This window comes from Gavialis gangeticus, unplaced genomic scaffold (genome assembly GCF_001723915.1).
Source record: "Gavialis gangeticus isolate Ggan-Ray unplaced genomic scaffold, GavGan_comp1, whole genome shotgun sequence".
Taxonomy (NCBI): Eukaryota; Metazoa; Chordata; order Crocodylia; family Gavialidae; genus Gavialis; species Gavialis gangeticus.
In genome coordinates this window covers 199,531,341-199,548,723 of record NW_017728992.1, presented here as the reverse complement: position 1 = coordinate 199,548,723, position 17,383 = coordinate 199,531,341, and the positions used below count along the sequence as shown (strand labels likewise).

The following is a 17,383-nucleotide window of genomic DNA, read 5'->3' as shown; positions in this document are numbered from 1 at the left end:
GTCTAGGACCATGAAATCTTCAGTGCTACTCACTTTTTAGTGAGAGGGCGTTTTTTAATTTCCTGGTTCAGCTTGGGTTGGAGGAGTCACAAGAGCAGCCTCCTTTCCAGTTGCATAGCAATGTTCTCTTACCTAGATTATTTCATCCATCCCTTTCAATGTTACACATGTTAATCTTGTTTCAGACTGATCTGAATGGAGAAGAGGCACATTGGATGCCAAAAAAAGAAAAAAAAAAAGAAAAAAAAATCCCTATCCCAGGGGAATTGCACAAAGCCGTGTGATTGCCTGTAGTAAATATACTGTCCTGTCTCTTAGGTAAACCATTTTGCTACCTGTGTGGTACTGCCATTGTAAAGTAACCTTGGCAGCGTAATGATTACACTGTCACTTTTGGTGGCATCTATTGTATGTTCATGATTGCAAAGAGCATGAAAAATAATATGAGGTTTTGTATTCAGCAGCTGTCCCAGAGTCTAAGTATTGTCTATTCTGTTTCATGATCGTTCTGCTTTCTTTTGGCATACAGCTGAATCATGCAGTCTCTGGCACTGAAATCGCTCCTGATGATCTTATTGTTTATTTGCAGCACTCCTGCGTTGAGCCTAGGCTCAACAGCAGAGCTGGATCTCTCCAAAATATAGTGATTGAAATGATGCACACTAATGTGTCCAGGAGCAGGGCCTAAGCATGAGGTGCAGGGAAAGTATACAGCGGGGGGAGGATAATGGTGGAAGAGCATCAGGTATTTACTATGTGCACACTGGACATAGAGGAAGGGTTGGTACCTGTGGTAAATTCCCATGCTGACGTCCATTGAAGCGGGGAGGGAAAATAGTAGCAGGGTTTCAAACCGGATGAAAAGTCGGGGATGGGGGGCGCATTTTTCATGTTCTCATTTAACTGTCTCCTTGAGATATCTGCCCCATTGTTTAGAAGTGTGAAATTAGCTATTGATCTGGGAAAACAAAGTATAAATAAATGTTGCTTAAGATGTATGGTAGGAAAGGTGTAGGTAGGCAGAACCAAGTGTATATAGATGGATGAGCCCACAGATCAATGTGACACCAATTGAGAGCATGAAAACTCTTTGACACAGGCTGGATATTACTCTGGGTTAAATATATATTATGTATATATATAATATAAAATGGGTGAAAAAGGGAAACTTGCAAGTAGGATGCAAAGCCAAGTTCTTGGAGGTGGGATGGCCAGTGGAAAGGGGACGGGACCAAGACTCAGGATAGCTGGTTTCTTTTTCTGGCTCTGTGACTTTGATCAGACTTTTTCATCTCTCTATGCTTTTATTACTCTGCCATCCTTTTCCTATTTAGGTTTCAAACATTTTGGATTAGGGATTGTGTCTTAAGAAGGGTTTTCACAGGGGTCTGTAGGTATTACTACGCTACAGATAAGAACGCCAGCGTTTTGGTTGACCTGAAAATGTTTGGCATATTAGCATTTATATCTCATGCCTATGCAGTCAGCTAGATAGATTCTTTTGTGTAGTAATTGTCCAGGTTCTTTATATATATGAAATAGTTGCTTTACTTACTATAAAATAATTGTTTTGTGTTCTTTTGTTTTTCCTTCCCAGATGTGCTATGTCCAAATGTCCATGTGGAAGGAGATCGGTTCAAACACACCAATGGCGGGACTGATGAAATTCCAGGTAAAAAGATACCCTTTTTACTGTGTGCCTGAAAATTTTAATATTGCAACAGTACAACTCATGCTGAGATGTTCTGACTCATTTATGGTTTACCCATTTGGCATTTCCTTTGTCAAATTTATATCCAGTAATGGGGAGAAATGTTGGAAACCATGCTGGGAGACACCTATTAGGTGACAGTGGACAGCAAATGAAACATGAGTTTTCATTGTGATGTGGCTCCAACAGAACTTACTGGAGTAGGTAAAGGAAGGTAATGAGGCTTGAAGAAAGTCTTTTGTTTGGCTGTCCTGTAGGTAGTTTAAGCATGCAGTCATTTGATATTTTTAGTGTTGTCTGGTCCATAGAAGTAATAGTGATGGCTACTAAAGAAATCCTTATCTAGGTATGTGTATATAATAAAGATATCCCACAAGAGTGTTCATGTATTGTATAGCATTGGTCATAAATCAAGATGGTCACAGGCCTTTTTCATGAATTTTTAGCATGAATTTTAGCATGTCTTTTTCATCTGTTGGAAGACGGATTTTCATCAGACAGACGTGAGCATAAATTGTCCCTCTTCCATAGCTACCCGTGGCTACTAGAGTTGCTCTCAGTGATGAGCAGCCCTTGAGGGATGTTCCTGGATTATTTAAGACTGGGCCAAGAAGTCTAGCCACAGCTATGGAGGCCACATGGAAGTCATGGATTTTGACTGATGTAGGGGCAGAGTTTGAGAGCCTTGGTACTTGCTATTTCATCTGAGGATTTCTGCTTAATGAAACATAAAGCCTTATGTTGATGCTTGGTCCATGCTGTTAGGCTATTTTGGCATCTACAAAGTCTAATTGCTAGTCCCCGGCATGCCTGGGCAGGCATTAGTGGCCCAGGGTTAGGAGGGAAGCCATGGCCTGAATCTTGTCATAACAGTTGCCAAGCAGTAATTTACTCTCAGAGTAAATTAGTTATGCAAGTTACTACTCAAAATGAGTAAGATGAAGCCTTTCTCCAAGGTAGAACCCACTGTTAAATGATAAATTGGGATTTTGGACTAGGGTTAAAGCATTGGCAATGCGTAGCAGGTGTACGCGGGTGCACGTGCACCCCCTGAGCATGGCGATGCACCCCCTGTGAAAGGTATTGCCGACACTGCTGGCAGTGCCTGCGGGCAGTTACCACTTGCCACCCCCATCCCCCACCACTGACACCATTGGCGGCATCTGCGGGCGGTGTGTCATCGCTGCTGGTGGCATCTGTGGGTGGTCGGCGACCACTGGTCAGCGCTTGCCACCTCCCCGCCACTGCTGACAGTGCCCCGCCTGCCTGTGGGAGCTCCCTGCCTGCAGGAGCTTGCCATGCCCCCCCAGCCTCCAGGGGCACGCGGTGTTCATGGGTTAAAGGATTGACACAACACTTCATTTGATGAATGACAGAAAGGCTTTATTTACTACAAGTATTCACGGCTAAATGAGCCTAAAACAAAGCAAAGTCATGTATTTAGCTGTAATGTGATCATTTCTCACTGATCCAGGCAAAGGGGTGGTCTGTCCGTCTGGTCCACTTCTCCAGGTGTGGATCCTGTCACCTAGAAGAAGGCTGGGCGCAGTAGCAGTTCGTGTCAGAGAGAAAGATTTCTTGCTCTTGAAGCGCACCCTGTTAGCCGTCTCGTTCCTCTTACATGCTTTAAATCAGCATCTTCAAAGCATTCTTGTAGTTGTGTAACTTGAGAGTCCCAAGCAGTACTTGACAGGAAAATCCTGTTAATCAAAGTGCTCATTATTGGTTATCAGATAGTCCCAATTTGAATGAATTAGTGACAAGAGGTTATCCATGTCTATTAACTTTGGAATGTATCAGGGACTTGATTAACAACCAGGAAAAACCCAAGGTTTTTGCAGAGTCGTCCTTGGAAGATGAAGGGAACCACTAAGGCAAAACAAAAGTAAATCAGGAGGAAGCAGGAAACAAGTATAAATCAGGAGGAGACATCTATCACATGTGGAGAATGACTCTTCCTGCACATAAACACGAGCTAATTGCAAAAAAAAAATTGACGGATAGACATTTTACACAGCTACATATCAGACAGCTAGGAGCCTGCTTAAAGCCATCATGCATATAGTAAGGTAAGCTGGAAGTCGTACCTCAATATTTCTTCTCAGAATGGCTATCTGCAAAGCTGGCATCCTCTTGTTCTTCTGTGTAATTGGTATCAGTATTTTGTATTTTAACTTTTGTGAGTAGGCCCAGCTTAGCTTGAGTTTCACAGTCCTCACCCATCAAGTGATCTTGTCTACCGTGTACTGGTGTAAATGGCTATATGTATCCTTTAGTGTGTGTCCAACTGCTGCGGTGAGTCACCAGGAAACTAACCCCCTTCTTTTCCCTCATGTGACTTTTCAATGCATTTCATGCAGAGCATTTTAAAAAGAGAGAGAGAGAAGCATCCCTTTGTGCACAGCACTTGTTGTGGGATATACTGCACCAGACACGAAGTTTAACCTAGACAGCAAGTTTTCAGTGTTCACTTTCCTTCCATCCCTCCCCGCCCCACCTCCACGCCCCCCACAAATCCTATCCTGGACCAGGCAGCGAGTCAATATTCACTGTTTTCACTTCTGGATGAAAGATGACTTGTTTCTCCCACCCAGATTGATAGCACAAGGCAGTCATTTACTAAGCCACTGATTCTCTCTTAACTGTAAAGAGAAAAAGATTGTCAATAGTGCGTGGTGACTTGACAACGAGATTGTTAAAGCAATGGATTACAGTAGCCTCTAGTCTTTTCTACGAAAAGGTAATTCTTAGAAATGGTTTGATGGATTTTGAAATGGCAAAGCTGCTCTTGCTGCTGTTGGTGACTGAGAAAATGCCTTTCCTCCCTGGGACAATATGGGACCTATGGGCCAACCATGTGGTGAGAGTTGCTGCAGGGAGATAAGGCATAAGACATTCAAGCTACTGGCCCTATTAGCTGGCACTAATACCGATGTGAGTCATTGAGTCCTGCTTGCCAAACCGCTTTGGTATAAGGCCTGTTGGGCTTGGTGCTTTTTCTTTCCTGGTCTAAACTAGTCTGTGACATGCCGCTGTAAAGGAAGGCCGTGTCGAGTGTCCAGGTTGTCTCCCATTAGTCATACCACCAACTCCTTCGTGTTAATTAGGGTGTTCCACCTCCCGCACCTCTGATCTCAAGTGTAGTAGTGTAATATGGGGAGGAAGGCACTGGCCCCTGGTACCCAGGCCCTAAATTGGTTAGGGTTTTATGGGTCAACCTAAGTGCCTTGTTTTCCACTTAAGAATGTATTGCCAGGCAGTGTTGATCCTGGGGCACTGTCCTTCTGACATAGCTGCAATAGCTGCATTTTGCAGGAGCTTCAGTTCCCTAAAGTGAAGCCCCGTACATTATGGCATATCTGATTCTGAAGTGTCAAAGGTAGGGATAATTGTATTAAAGGCCAAAGCCCCTTGGATTGCAAAACGCTCTCTCTCTTTCTCTGTTTTGTTGCCTGAGAAAGGGACAGTAAGGGGAAGTAGACAGGAGAAAGATAGAAATCAAGGATTTGGGGAACTTTGTTATCTTACTAGCAAAGTGCCCATCAAGAATGACAGGTGGGTGATGGGAATAGAGCGCTACCACCCACCACCACTGCTACTGTGAGTCTGGCCACACACAAGCCCCCCACTCCCCATGTCTGGCCCCATGAGCCTCCCCCCACCTGATTACCACCCCCAGCCATGTGCCACACACCCCCAGCCACACCCACCCACTCAGCCACATGCACCATGCACACCCACACCCACTCACCCAGACACGTGCTGCATGCTGCACATACCCAGCCACAGCCTCACATCACACACACGTGCCTTGCTGCCCGGCCCACCCCGCAGCAGGACTCATGTGGTGCCACTGTCAGAGCAGGGACAGTGAGGGGAAGGAGCAGAGGTTGAGTGGAGGCCGCAGCGGCGGCTGCCCATGCCTTGTGCACAGACTGGAGGCCACGTGCCCCACCTGGGCTCTCTGGCACTGCCCCTGCAGGAGCCACCAGGCTCTGAGTGTCCCATGGCATGGCACAGCTTGGCTGGGGCCACATTAATCCTGACTGGGGCCTTGGTCAGGCCATGTCATGGGGCCACTATGGCCCAGTGGCTCATGCAGGGACACTGTTGGGGAGCCCAGGGGGTGTGGGCCCCCCTCCCCTGGCTCCCCCCAGTGCACACAGTGGCAGGAGCTGCCTGCCCCCAGCTCTGGTAGAGCTCCCATGGCCTGCAACCTAGCTTGGCCAAGTCTGAGCACAGCCTGCCCCCTCTGGGTACAGCCTTAGCCCCAGTCCCCCCCAGCCTTTCCGGTGGTAGCAGCAGGCCGCCATGATCCCCCACCCTTCCCACCTGCCATGCGACACCCTGCAGCCATGCCCCCTTCCCTGCCCAGTGCTCCCGGTGGCCACAGCTGGCAGTCACTCTCCATGGGGACACAGAGCTGCAGTGTGCTGCATGGGGAGTGGGCATGGTGGGCATGCCCCACCCACAGCCATGTACTGTAGCTGGCAAGCATCAGCTCCCCATGCACCCTGTGTGCCCCACAGCTGTAGCTGGTGGGTGATCACTGCACGGGGTGGGGGGAGCATGGCATATGGCTGCAGGGTGCTGCATGGGGAGTGGGTGTGAGGACTGCACCCTGCCTCATGCCCACATGCTGCAGCTGGCGGGTGCTGCCCGTGCACCCCGTGCCCACTCCCTGCAGCACCCTGCAGCCAAGCGCCATGTCCCACCACGTGCTACACCCCCTCCCGGGGCGCAAGTCATGCCCCTTGCCTCCCCTCCACCTGCATGGCAGAGCACACCCTGGTCCCCACTGCCTCCACCTCACTTGTGTGTGTGTGTGTCTGTTAATAAGGCTCTGGGCAGCGCTTGCGCAGTTGGCCCAGAGCATTACAGACAGACAGACACACATCCAGAAGTGGTAAGACTCAGAATTGTGGTGCATCATGCTCTGCGTAAGTGCTGAGGACAATGTAAAGAGATGTAACACAAAACACAACAGCAGGCCTGTGAGGCAGGACCATAGCAATGCATTTATGCAGTGACCCGGCACCTTTAATATACTTAAATGTCCAGCAAAGAGAGGTGATACAGTAATTTGTGCAAGCAAAAGAACAGAAGGGTATGATTCAGTTGGAAATCCCACTGGATCAACCTTCTGCAGTCATTGTGACTTGGGAAACTTAGAAAAATGGATCAGGCTAGTTCTTTATACAGCTATTGAAAGGTATGTGCACTTCAGGAAATAAAGATAAATGGGCTTGGTATTATACATCCTTAATATACTGTAGACTGTCATGAAATGCAAAGTGATAACATGGGCAAAACAGTAAGTCTGGGTCAAAATCAGGTTGGAAGGGGATGGTAAGAGAAGGTTGTGCTCATGCTGGGGTTGCGCTTTGATGCTATTATAGACCTACAGCGTCACATTTGGATTCAAGTGGACTTTTGGATCCAGGGCAGAAGTTTAATACAGGCAACCCTCGCTTAGCATGGTTTCACTTACCATGGTTTCATTATAACGCTCATTTAAAATACCTACCTAGTTTTGCTCAGTGCTGAGCATGTCTCACTCAGTGTGGGCGTGGGGAGAAGCAGTGGCGGTGACGGTGAGGGAAGTGGTGAGTGGCAGCTGGTGAGAGCCCAGGGAGTGGTGGCAGGAGCCCAGGGTCCGCTCCGCCACGTGGGGCTGGAGTGGGTGGGGAGGAGCAATAGCAGTGAGAAGGGGAGTGTGGGGGCCATGAGCTTGGGGCCCAGGCTGGCACAGCTCAGGAGGAGTAGTGGCATCAGCGAGAAGGGGCAGATGGGGGGCATGAGCATGGGGCCGGGATGGGGCTGCGGGAGCACGGGGTCTGGGTCAGCAGGTGGTGTAGAACCAATGATCCTGATTTACATTAAATCCTATACGGAAATGGGTTCTGCTTAACACTGTTTTACTTAGCGCTCGGTTTTCCCAGAACCAATTAGGAGCGCTAAGTGGGGGGGTTGCCTGTAAACCGATTTAACCAAAATCAGTTAAGTCTGATAACCTGATCCATTCAGGCATATCTTAAACTAGTTTCAGCCATTCTGAAAGCAGTTTATGTGCACTGAACTTCTGTTCTGTTACAGATTTGAACTAGTTTCCAATCACTTATACTGGTTTATGTGTAATTTCTGTTTCTAGTCCTGCAGTGTTATTAGAGAGACAAATACTATTGGGAGGAATGTTATTATGGGGAACTGACTTCCTAGAAGTAGGCAGAAGGACAAATATTAAAAGCACTGAGATCTTCCAAATAATTTGAACCACAAGAGATAATGTCTTTTGGGACTCGTGTTTTAGTAAACTGAAGAGCCAGTCATAAAACAAAAAAAATAGCTTTGGATGAGTTATCAAGAGTTGATTCTGTTTCAATTAAATGGAAGGTAAAATAAGAGGTTGGCGGCTCAGGTTTTTTTTTTAATTAAAAAAGACAAATAAGACTAAGTGCTAGTTAGAAAATCACCTGCACTAAAGAGCTGAGGGTGTACAAGCAGTGATTCCAAGCAAGGGGAAATGTGGTTATAGGGAATGGCTCTAAACATAGATGTAGTTGAGTGACTATGAGCCAACAGTGTGCTCTTGTTGCAGAAAAAGCCAAAAGCCTAGTGCATTGTATTAAAAGGAGGGCCACTTGCAAATCAAGGAAAGCGATTCTTTTGCTCTGTGCAGCACGGGTGAAGCCATACCTGGAGCACCATGTCCAGTTTTGGGCCCTGCACTTCAAGAAGGCAGGCCAGAAAGAGTCCAGTGGCAAGACTTATCAGGAAAGGCTAAAGAACTAGGGGTGTTTAGTCTGGGGAAGAGAAGATGGAGAGGGGATTTGATACCAGTCTTGAAATACCTGAAGGGGGACTGCAGAGCGGATAGAGATGGGCTGTAGGGGACAGGGCTAGGAGCAATAGCTCCAACTCAGGTTGGATGAACTTTCTGGCTATGAGAGTGGTCAAGCATTGAAACAGGCCACCAGGAGAAGTTTGGACTCTCCGTCCTTGAAAGTTTTCAAGAGCGGGTTAAGCAGACACTTGACTGGGGTGGTTTAGTCAGGGATGCTCCTTCCTTGAGCAGTGGGCTGGATTAAATGACCTTGTGCAGTCCCTTCCAGCCCTGCTTTCCTAGGATACGATGAAATGCATTGAAAACAGATTCTAAGTTTTCAGAGACCGTACAAGGAAAAGAAGAAGAAAAAATGTTCATGCTTTGCAAGTCAAGGAAGCCTAGAGGCATAAAGTCAGAATTCTCAGAAATCGAGCTGCTAGACTTTGCAAGGGAAATTAAAACAAATAGTAAAAGGATCTGTCACTGTATCAAAAAAAAAGAGAACAAGGACAGATAATGTGAGGCTATTATACAGTCAGGTCAAGATTAATTTAATCTTAGTACGGCCCCAAATAAATGAATACTTTGTCTACATTTTTAATAAGGATAATGAAGAACATGGGGAGGGGCAAAGGCAGGGCAGGTCATTGGAATGATTGTACTGACATGGAAATTACCACAGCTGAGCTGAAGCAAAACTCAAAAGCTTTAATGTGCCCAGGTTTTGGGGGATGCAGCAGCAAGGATAATCGTTAGCTCAGAATAATAAAAGAACTGGTAAATGAAATTGCAAATATTATAGCAAGGATTTTTAATCAAACTATCAACTTACCATAGTGCAGTACCTATATTTTAGGAAGGGAAGGAGGGAAGACATGAACTAAGCCACTCACTAGTGCTTATTAGTCTGACCTCATTTATATGCAAACAAATCAAGAGGAAAGGAACCATTAAAACATGGAAATAAATTAAACGTATATCAAATTGCAGCATAGGTTTTACCAAAAGTCTGTTGAGCCATATTTGATGAGATGTCTATTTTTTGGCTGAAGAAAATGTGGTGGATCTCATCTAGATAGACTTTCAAAAGCACTTGCTATGGGAAATTATTGCTAGGGATGGAGGAGGTGAGGACTAGTAAAAGGATTTAAAAGTTGGTTCTAGAAAATCATAATATGTTGTACTGAAAGGGTAAATAGGGGTGGGAGGGAAATAATTACTGTAATGTAATCTTTTGTTTTTGGGACTGATCTAATTCCATATTTGCATTAATGACCTTGGCACAATGAGTAGGACTTTGTTACTGAATTTAGCTGGTGACATAAAGTTGGGAGGCATAATTGGCCCCTGCCAGATGTTGCACTTATGATGTGATTAATGTGTTTACCACATCATAAATAGTAACCCTGCCACACGTTCAGGCCATGAAATGACCTGAAATGGCACAACACAATGAGAAACCAGTCACCATTATATGCGCAATATTTTTGCATTTTATTTTCATCGTGTCTCAACTTGAATGTATGGCTAGGTAAAACCCTACCATATAGCCTGATGCCAGCTGCATGGCTAGGCTTTAAGTTAAAAGCTCGTGTGGGTTGACCTGGGGACATCTCCCATCCCCAGCTGTCCACACCCTGGGTCCGTGGCACCAGCAGCTGGGGATTGGGGGGCTATAGGTGCTGGAGTGCAGAGATGCCATCCGGTAATGGGTTTCCTGTGCTTTCCAGTTACAGGGCTGCGCTGTGATGAAAGCTTATCACCTGAAGGGCTCCCTATATGCTGGCACATCAAAAGGGTGCTACAGAAATGTGCCATCAGGAGCTAGTCCCTGATACTACCCTTCCTGTGGTGCCCTTTGAACATCTGAGCAGGCAGGCAGCTGCCCTCAGTCCCCAGTGCTGGACTCCCCACCTCTCTGCCATGAGATTGGGATTTGACATTGGCATGGCATGGCAGGATATGCCGGTTTTGGGACCTGCAATAAATTAATCATATCCAGGTTGCGCACTTAACTTAATGTCTGCCAGGGACCAGCAATACAAATTAGGATCCAAATGTTGTGAAGGGAAAAAAAAGAGTGGCTTTCAGGACTAGGGAAAGAGAAATGAACTAAAGTTTAATGGAACAAAGTGCACGGTCAGGTACTTTAGGACTAATGACAAGAATTTGTCATGTAAAAGCCATCAATGGGCATGACTGGGGATGATAAAGACTTGGCTGTATTAGGAGGTAAGATGATCCCAACCTGGACTGAATCAGTCAAGGTACTGGTATTTCCAATAGAGCCTGTGAAGTATTAATGCTGCTATACCAGGCACTGGTGAGACTTCATCTGGAAAACCTTTTCCAGATCAAGGAAGAAGCATTGAACCTGGAACAGGTGCACAGAAACCCTGCAGGGATCACCCGTTGAATGCACAACCTGTCTTAGGAGAGGAGAGAGTAGGCCGAGAAGCTGATTGTGGGCTATTACTACCTGCAGGGAGTAAGCACGAGGGAGGGCGAAGAGCTACGCAAACTAAGTTATGATTGGCCCGTGAGCAAGTGAATGTGAAATGACCATGACTAAATTTGGGCAAGAAATTAGAAAAAGGTTTTCAGCCATCAGAGGAATGAGCTTTTGGAACAGTTTTCCAAGGCTGGGGGCAAACAACCGAGCTCATTTAAGATTAAGGGTGATAAATCTGTGGAGTAAGTGACACTGTCTGACAATGGAGGGGGCTGGATTTGATGAACCTGGGGCGATTTCCAGTCCCATGTCTCTGTGTACATGAACAAGTCTTTTCAGTAGCCCTCTCTGAAGGCTGCCACCATTGAACAAGTGCCTGGGGGATGGTAACAGGTGAAGGGAAACAGTGAGAGAGACCTTTATAGGTGTGGACAGAGCATAAGGTAGACAAGAATTTATCATGATACCAGCCTCCACGTTACATTTTCAAGTGCTTTCATGGGCTTCTTACGTTGGGGAGGAGCTCTCAGGAAATAACCACAAAGCTACCTCATTGCCCTCCTTAGAATACCTCTTTTAAACTCTCTTGCCATAAAGTCTTTAAACCCCCCCCCATAAAATAAATATAAAAAGTATTATCATTAAAAATAAATACTATGACCAATAACAATTATTATTTTTAAAAATAAAAAGATGTTAATAGTATATGACTGCTCATGTTGGCCATTATTTCCTGTGTTTCCTCTTATTCCCCTGTCTGTTCCCAATCTTCTGTAAGCTTTGCATGGCAAGGACTTTGTTTTCTTCTCTCTGTGTGGCATTTAGCACAATAAAGTCCGACTCCATGAATGAGCTCCTGAGTGCTAGGATGATATTATTGCTACTGGACCTACTATAGAATGGTATAATGCACCGTGTATTTATAGTGGAAATTTTTCATTCACTGCTGAAATGTATTTCTGGGGTGAAACAGCAGCAGTTCAAGAAAGCACAGCAATAGTTCATAATAGAGTACTTCAGGAAATAAAGAATACTATGGTCAATAGAAACTGCAAAATGGGATATAGGACAAAAGAATGAATCCAGCTGTGACACCAGGACAAATGCTACTTCTTGTACAGAAAATATCAAAGGTTTTGTTGTTGTTGTTATTTTTAAATCATATTTAACACTGTGTGGGGTAAAGAGGCATGTAATCTCAATCAAATAAAATTCTTACCATGTCCCCATGAAGTTGGATAAGTGTTGTTCTTATTTTACAGGCAGGAAGACTAAGACAAAATACACTTTCCTGACTTGCTGCAAGTGAGTTGAGTCAAAATTCAAACCAGATTATTTTGTTGTTATTCTTAGTCCATTTGATATTGCCTAATTCTCACCTGGGTTCCTTGGGGCATTGGACACATGATGCAGCCACAGGCCATTCAAAGCAAGTTGAAGATCACAGAATCATAGAAAATTAGGGTTTGGAGAGACCTCAAGAAGTCACATCTAGTCCAACCCTCTGCTCAAAGCAGGACCATCCCCAACTAGATCATTCCAGCCAAGGCTTAGTCTTGCCGGGTCTTAAAAACCTCCAGGCTAGGGACAGAAGTTACACATAAACTGGTTTAAGCGATCAGAAACCAGCTTAAACCTGTAACAGAACAAAAGTTCAGTGCGCACAAACTGCTTTCAAAATGGCTGAAACTGGTTTAAGATAACCCTGGTTGAATGTAGTGTAACCCAGGTACACCCAAGGGTGTGCCCTGTTCTCGACTGAATAGTTTGGGTAGGCAGGAGGGGGTGCTGTGAGAGGGATGCTAGAATTTCAAGCAGATCCCCCTTTCCTCTATAGAGCTAGTGCAAGCCCAAAGTTCTTAACTATATACAATTTATTAAGTTATAATATACAAAAACATAAAACTAAATGTTTTTTACACTTGCTGGGAGATGGGGCCTGAGCTGCCCCACTGCGGCCCCCAGGGCCCTGCCGGGGTGGCAGGCTCAAGCTGCTGCTTGCGGCTCCCAAAGCCTGGGCTCTGTGCACCGAACTGTGCACCGTGATGGCCCTGAGCAGTCTCACACCGCTGCCAGGGCAGGGTCTCCGTGCACCATCCCTGTGCGCTGCCAACAGCCCCAGCGGTCTCGCACCGCTCCCAAGGCTGCTCCTCCAGTGGCAGCTTCAGGAGCCCTGGGCCTATTGCCCGCGGGGGGAGAGCTCCCAGCTCTTCTTGGCTCCGCGCTTCTCGAGTCCATCACTGCATCTGCCCCTCATGCTGGGCACGCAGCTCCTTTTATACGCTCCAGGGCTCCGCCCTTGAAGTCCTCCGGACCTGACAGTTTACAGTCTTCAGTCGGGTCCGAGGGAGGTCTTCACCCCTCCCCTCAGGAAAGGGGCGTGACTTTATTTCTCCTGTTGCCTCCTGGTTGGTGGGTGGGCTCCACCGATCAAAACAGCAGAAGCTCAAGCCTGGGACTCAACCCAAGCTCTGAAAGGTGAGCCTGCTACAGTAGTATTGGACCTAACTGCTGTAGGTCAAACTGCTTTATGGAACTTTTCTCCCAGATAGATCCCTTCCTGTTTAGTTCACAGTCCCTCAGCATCCCAGGATGCTTTGCAGCCCTAGGCTGGGCTGTGCCGGGCTTTTTCCCCACTCACCACTGGAGCAGAGGAAGGGGGGTAGCCAGGCCCTGGGGCCAGGCTGGCAGAATGATACAGAGGGGAGGACGGGACTTTAAGTGGTGGAGGGGGACGGACCCTAGCTGGAATCTGCCTGGCAGGGGTTCAGCAGCCCCTACTCAGCTTTTCCTCACTCAAGCAGAGGGGGTTAAAACCCCTCTTCCCTCCACCTCAGCCTGGGGCTGGCATCTGGCTACTCTCCTGCCACCTCCAGTTGGAGTGGTGAGTGGGGAAAAGCATGGCAGGGGCTGCTGTGCCCCTGCCAGGCAGACCCCAGCTGCGGTCCCATTTGGGCAGAGGGAGGGGGTTTAACCGCCCTCTCTTCCCTCCATCGCTGTGTGCTGGCCACTGGAGCAGCAAGTGGAGCAAAGCCAGGTGGGGCTGCTGGGCCCCTACCAAGTAGACCCCAGCTAGGGTCCCATGTGGGTGGGGGATGGTATTTAAGCCCCCCTCCTGTCCTCTCTTCCTTAGCATGCTTGCCTGGGTTGGGGTCTGGCCATACCCCACCTCCCTCTGCTCCAGTAGCGAGCAGGGGAAATGCCTGGCAAGGATTGCTTCCCCACTCCTCTCTCCCCCCACCCAGGGACACCATGGCTGGGGTCTATGCCGGACAGGGTGGAGGTTTAAAACGCCCTCCCCAATCGTACTTAGTGGGCCTGCTGGGGACTTGTCATACCACTCCCCCACCCCCAAGCTCATGCAGGGAGAGGGAAAGCCTAGAAGTCTTCTCTTCCAGCTTCCCTCCAGGCTTCTGGCCACTGCTGAAGGAAAGGGAAGGCTTGCTTTAGCACCCCACCAGCTTCTAGCCTGAGCTACCACAGATATGTGGCTGCATTTCCAGAATGTCTGTTCACATTGGCGATGCATAGGGTGTGCACACGGGTGCATGTGCACCCCCTGAGATTGGCCGTGCACCCCCTGGAAGTGCTAGCCGTGAAACCAGAAGTGCCAGTGGAAGTGCACTTCCAGTTTTCCCGCTGGCTCGGCGACCAGCCATGGGGGGACCGTCCCCCCCCCCCACTTTGGTGATCTGGTGCTACCCCAGACTCGGGACGCACCAGTTGCCTATGGCTGTTCGCTTGCTTCTCCGTTCAGTCGGCACAATTTAGATTAACCTGCAAAGACTGAACCTATTCGGCCTCAGGCTTTTTAACTGTCTGTATTTAGCCCCAAGGATGGAGATGCCACCACCTCTCTGGGTAACCCGTTTCAATGCTGTGTTGTGCTAAGATGATAGGGCCATTGCACCCTGCTGCAGAACGATCATCTTGCTATGCAGGGACAAGTGCTAAGTCCAGATCGTGCAGCATGATGACACTTCTGTCCGCCTGAAAATTTGCTCTGGACTTTCTCATATGTGCTAAAAGAGGCCTGCAGGTTGTGTAGGATTAGCTCCTGAAATCCATGTGACTCCAGGAATTAAAAAAAGAGATAAATATTAGTCTTAAGTATTATCCAGACTGAGAGGGAACAATCCTGAACTGAATAACTGTATGTTGGCCAGCAGTGGGAGTCCACCAGAGAAGAGAAGAGAAAGTACATGTTAACAAGCAGCAACGATTTCAGTAAAGCCTTAAGAATGAATTAAGCCGTGTGCCCGTAAGCAAAAGCTCTGGATGGAGCGCTATCACAGAGGAGCAATCCAGACTGCTTGTTTGCTTTGTGGGTTGTCCTGACCCCAGTGTCTAATTGGAGACTCTCTTCCCCACCACTGCTGAAAGCTCTGTGCACAAACAAATAAAATGCCAATACGTTGTAATCTCCACGTATTTTTAACTCCGTAAAGGATGTTTCAGCATCCCACCGCAGGAGCAATATGAGCCTGTAAAACCCAGAGCCTGCAATTACAGACAGGCATGGCTGTGATTGACTGTCCGTGCTGCTCTGATGTCCTGCGGTCAGCAGAGTAGGGTTTGCATTCCAGAGATGCCACTGACTCGCCAGCTAATTATAATATTTCTCCAACTACTCCTATTTGACACTGAAGCCTGCTGTGGCAGCAGGGCAGCACGAGGCCATTGATCCTCATGGAGAAGAGACATATTAGCAGATGTCCCACGGTGGCTCAAAGTTGCTCTAACATGTTCAGGACGCCCTGGCGTGACACCAATTTTCTCTTTCCTTCACGCTCTGCTCTGGAAATTGGCACTATCATAGTTTCCTGAGGCAATCCCTCAGGGAGGCATAAGAATAGCTACAAAGGTCTGTAAAAGATCCCTGACTGCATACAGTAAATGCATGGACACCATGATCCCTGGCTGAACCACTGGCAAGTGGCAAGGAGGTGGGTAGCAATTTGTATGGGCACTGCCCAGGCTGCTTTCCATTCCCTTCCCTACACACAGTTATATATGACTATAATTGTCTGTAGATAGTTCAAGCATGCTCACACCTTAGCTGAATTGCATACTGCAATATAAAACTCTGAATATGCAGAGTTTGGAAATGTCATTGAGGATCCGACCTTCTAGGAGATTGTAATGTCCTTTAATTTCATGGAAACCCTATGAGGTGGGGAAATATTAGTTATATTTTACTGAAGCATTTAAGTAATGTCCCCAGGGTTGCATAGTAAATTGGGGGCGGAGCTGTACTTCTTGACTCCTGTTCTGTGCTTTACCCATTGCTGTCTTGGAAAGAGTTCAGTCGTTGCCATTTCCCACATGTCGCTGGCTTCTGTAGCACCATGTAGGTGCATAAAAACTTACCAGTGTCAGAAAAGCTTGAGCCCTGATGTGTACTATCAGGAGGAGAGCGGCATTCAGAGATGCTTCTAGACACAAGGAATCGTAATTGCAGTTACAAGGGGGCCTGTCAGCACAGACCTAATTATGCAGAAAAGAGCCATGGTGTATTTAATACCAGCAGTGCAGATGAAATGAAAGGGCGTCTTCTGGAGCTGGCAGCTGCAGCCCAGGTCTGCAAGATTTCCAGGCTTTTATTCAGATATAAACAGTGTGTGGAGTCCGCAGGGATCTACCCAGTGTGTCTGTATTCAGGAAAACAAGTTTCTGGAAACATTATTATTTGCACAGGCTAAAATAATAATTTAGCAGCCCTGCTCCCCTTTTCTTGACACTACAAAGTGTTTAACAAGCACATCCCATTGCTCTAGTGCAGTGGTGGCCAAGGTTTTTAGACTTCAGGCACCCCTGAAAGACTTCAGACACCTCTTAGAAAATGCCAGCTCTTAGTTTTCACTTGTTTTGACTACATAAACACAATGGAGCAGTTCTTCTGTTGCAAAGACCTCAGAAAGACCACAGCAGATCAGAGGGTTTTTAACACTGTGGATTCCTACTTGAAATCTCTTGCTTTATCTTGCGAATCATGTTTATACACCTAACAGTGCTGGCATTGCATGGCATCTCAAGGCACCTCCGAGTGCCATGGCACCCTGGTTGAGAATCGTTGTTTTAGGGTGTTTAACTTTTCTAGATGCCTGCATAACATTTCTTGGAAATTGCCGGCCTGCTCTTTTTGGTTTAGATCTGCCCTGCACATGTATTGCCTGAGGGCATTAATGAGGGATGTGCAAAAATTTGCTGGCAGTTTCGTTTTGATGCTGTTTTGACTCATTCTGAGCTCGAAACAGCAAAATCGAAATGAAACAGGGAGCTTTGAAACAGCTGCAAAACGAAATGAGGCGAGTTGAAACGTTTCGAAATTTTAAAAATGTTTTGAGTTTCGAAGCTCAAGCTGGGCTTGCCTGCAGGGAAACAGAAGCTAAAG

At 46.9% G+C, this 17,383-nt stretch overlaps 1 protein-coding gene across 1 annotated transcript in view; it reads left to right on the top strand.

Annotated features, from left to right (window-relative positions):
• COL22A1 (collagen type XXII alpha 1 chain) overlaps positions 1-17,383 on the top strand; it is a 381,540-nt gene that overhangs the window by 112,633 nt on the left and 251,524 nt on the right. The window contains exon 4 of the mRNA XM_019528200.1: positions 1,598-1,672. Within this exon, the coding sequence (XP_019383745.1) occupies positions 1,598-1,672 (75 nt within the window). The remainder of the gene's footprint in view (positions 1-1,597; positions 1,673-17,383) is intronic.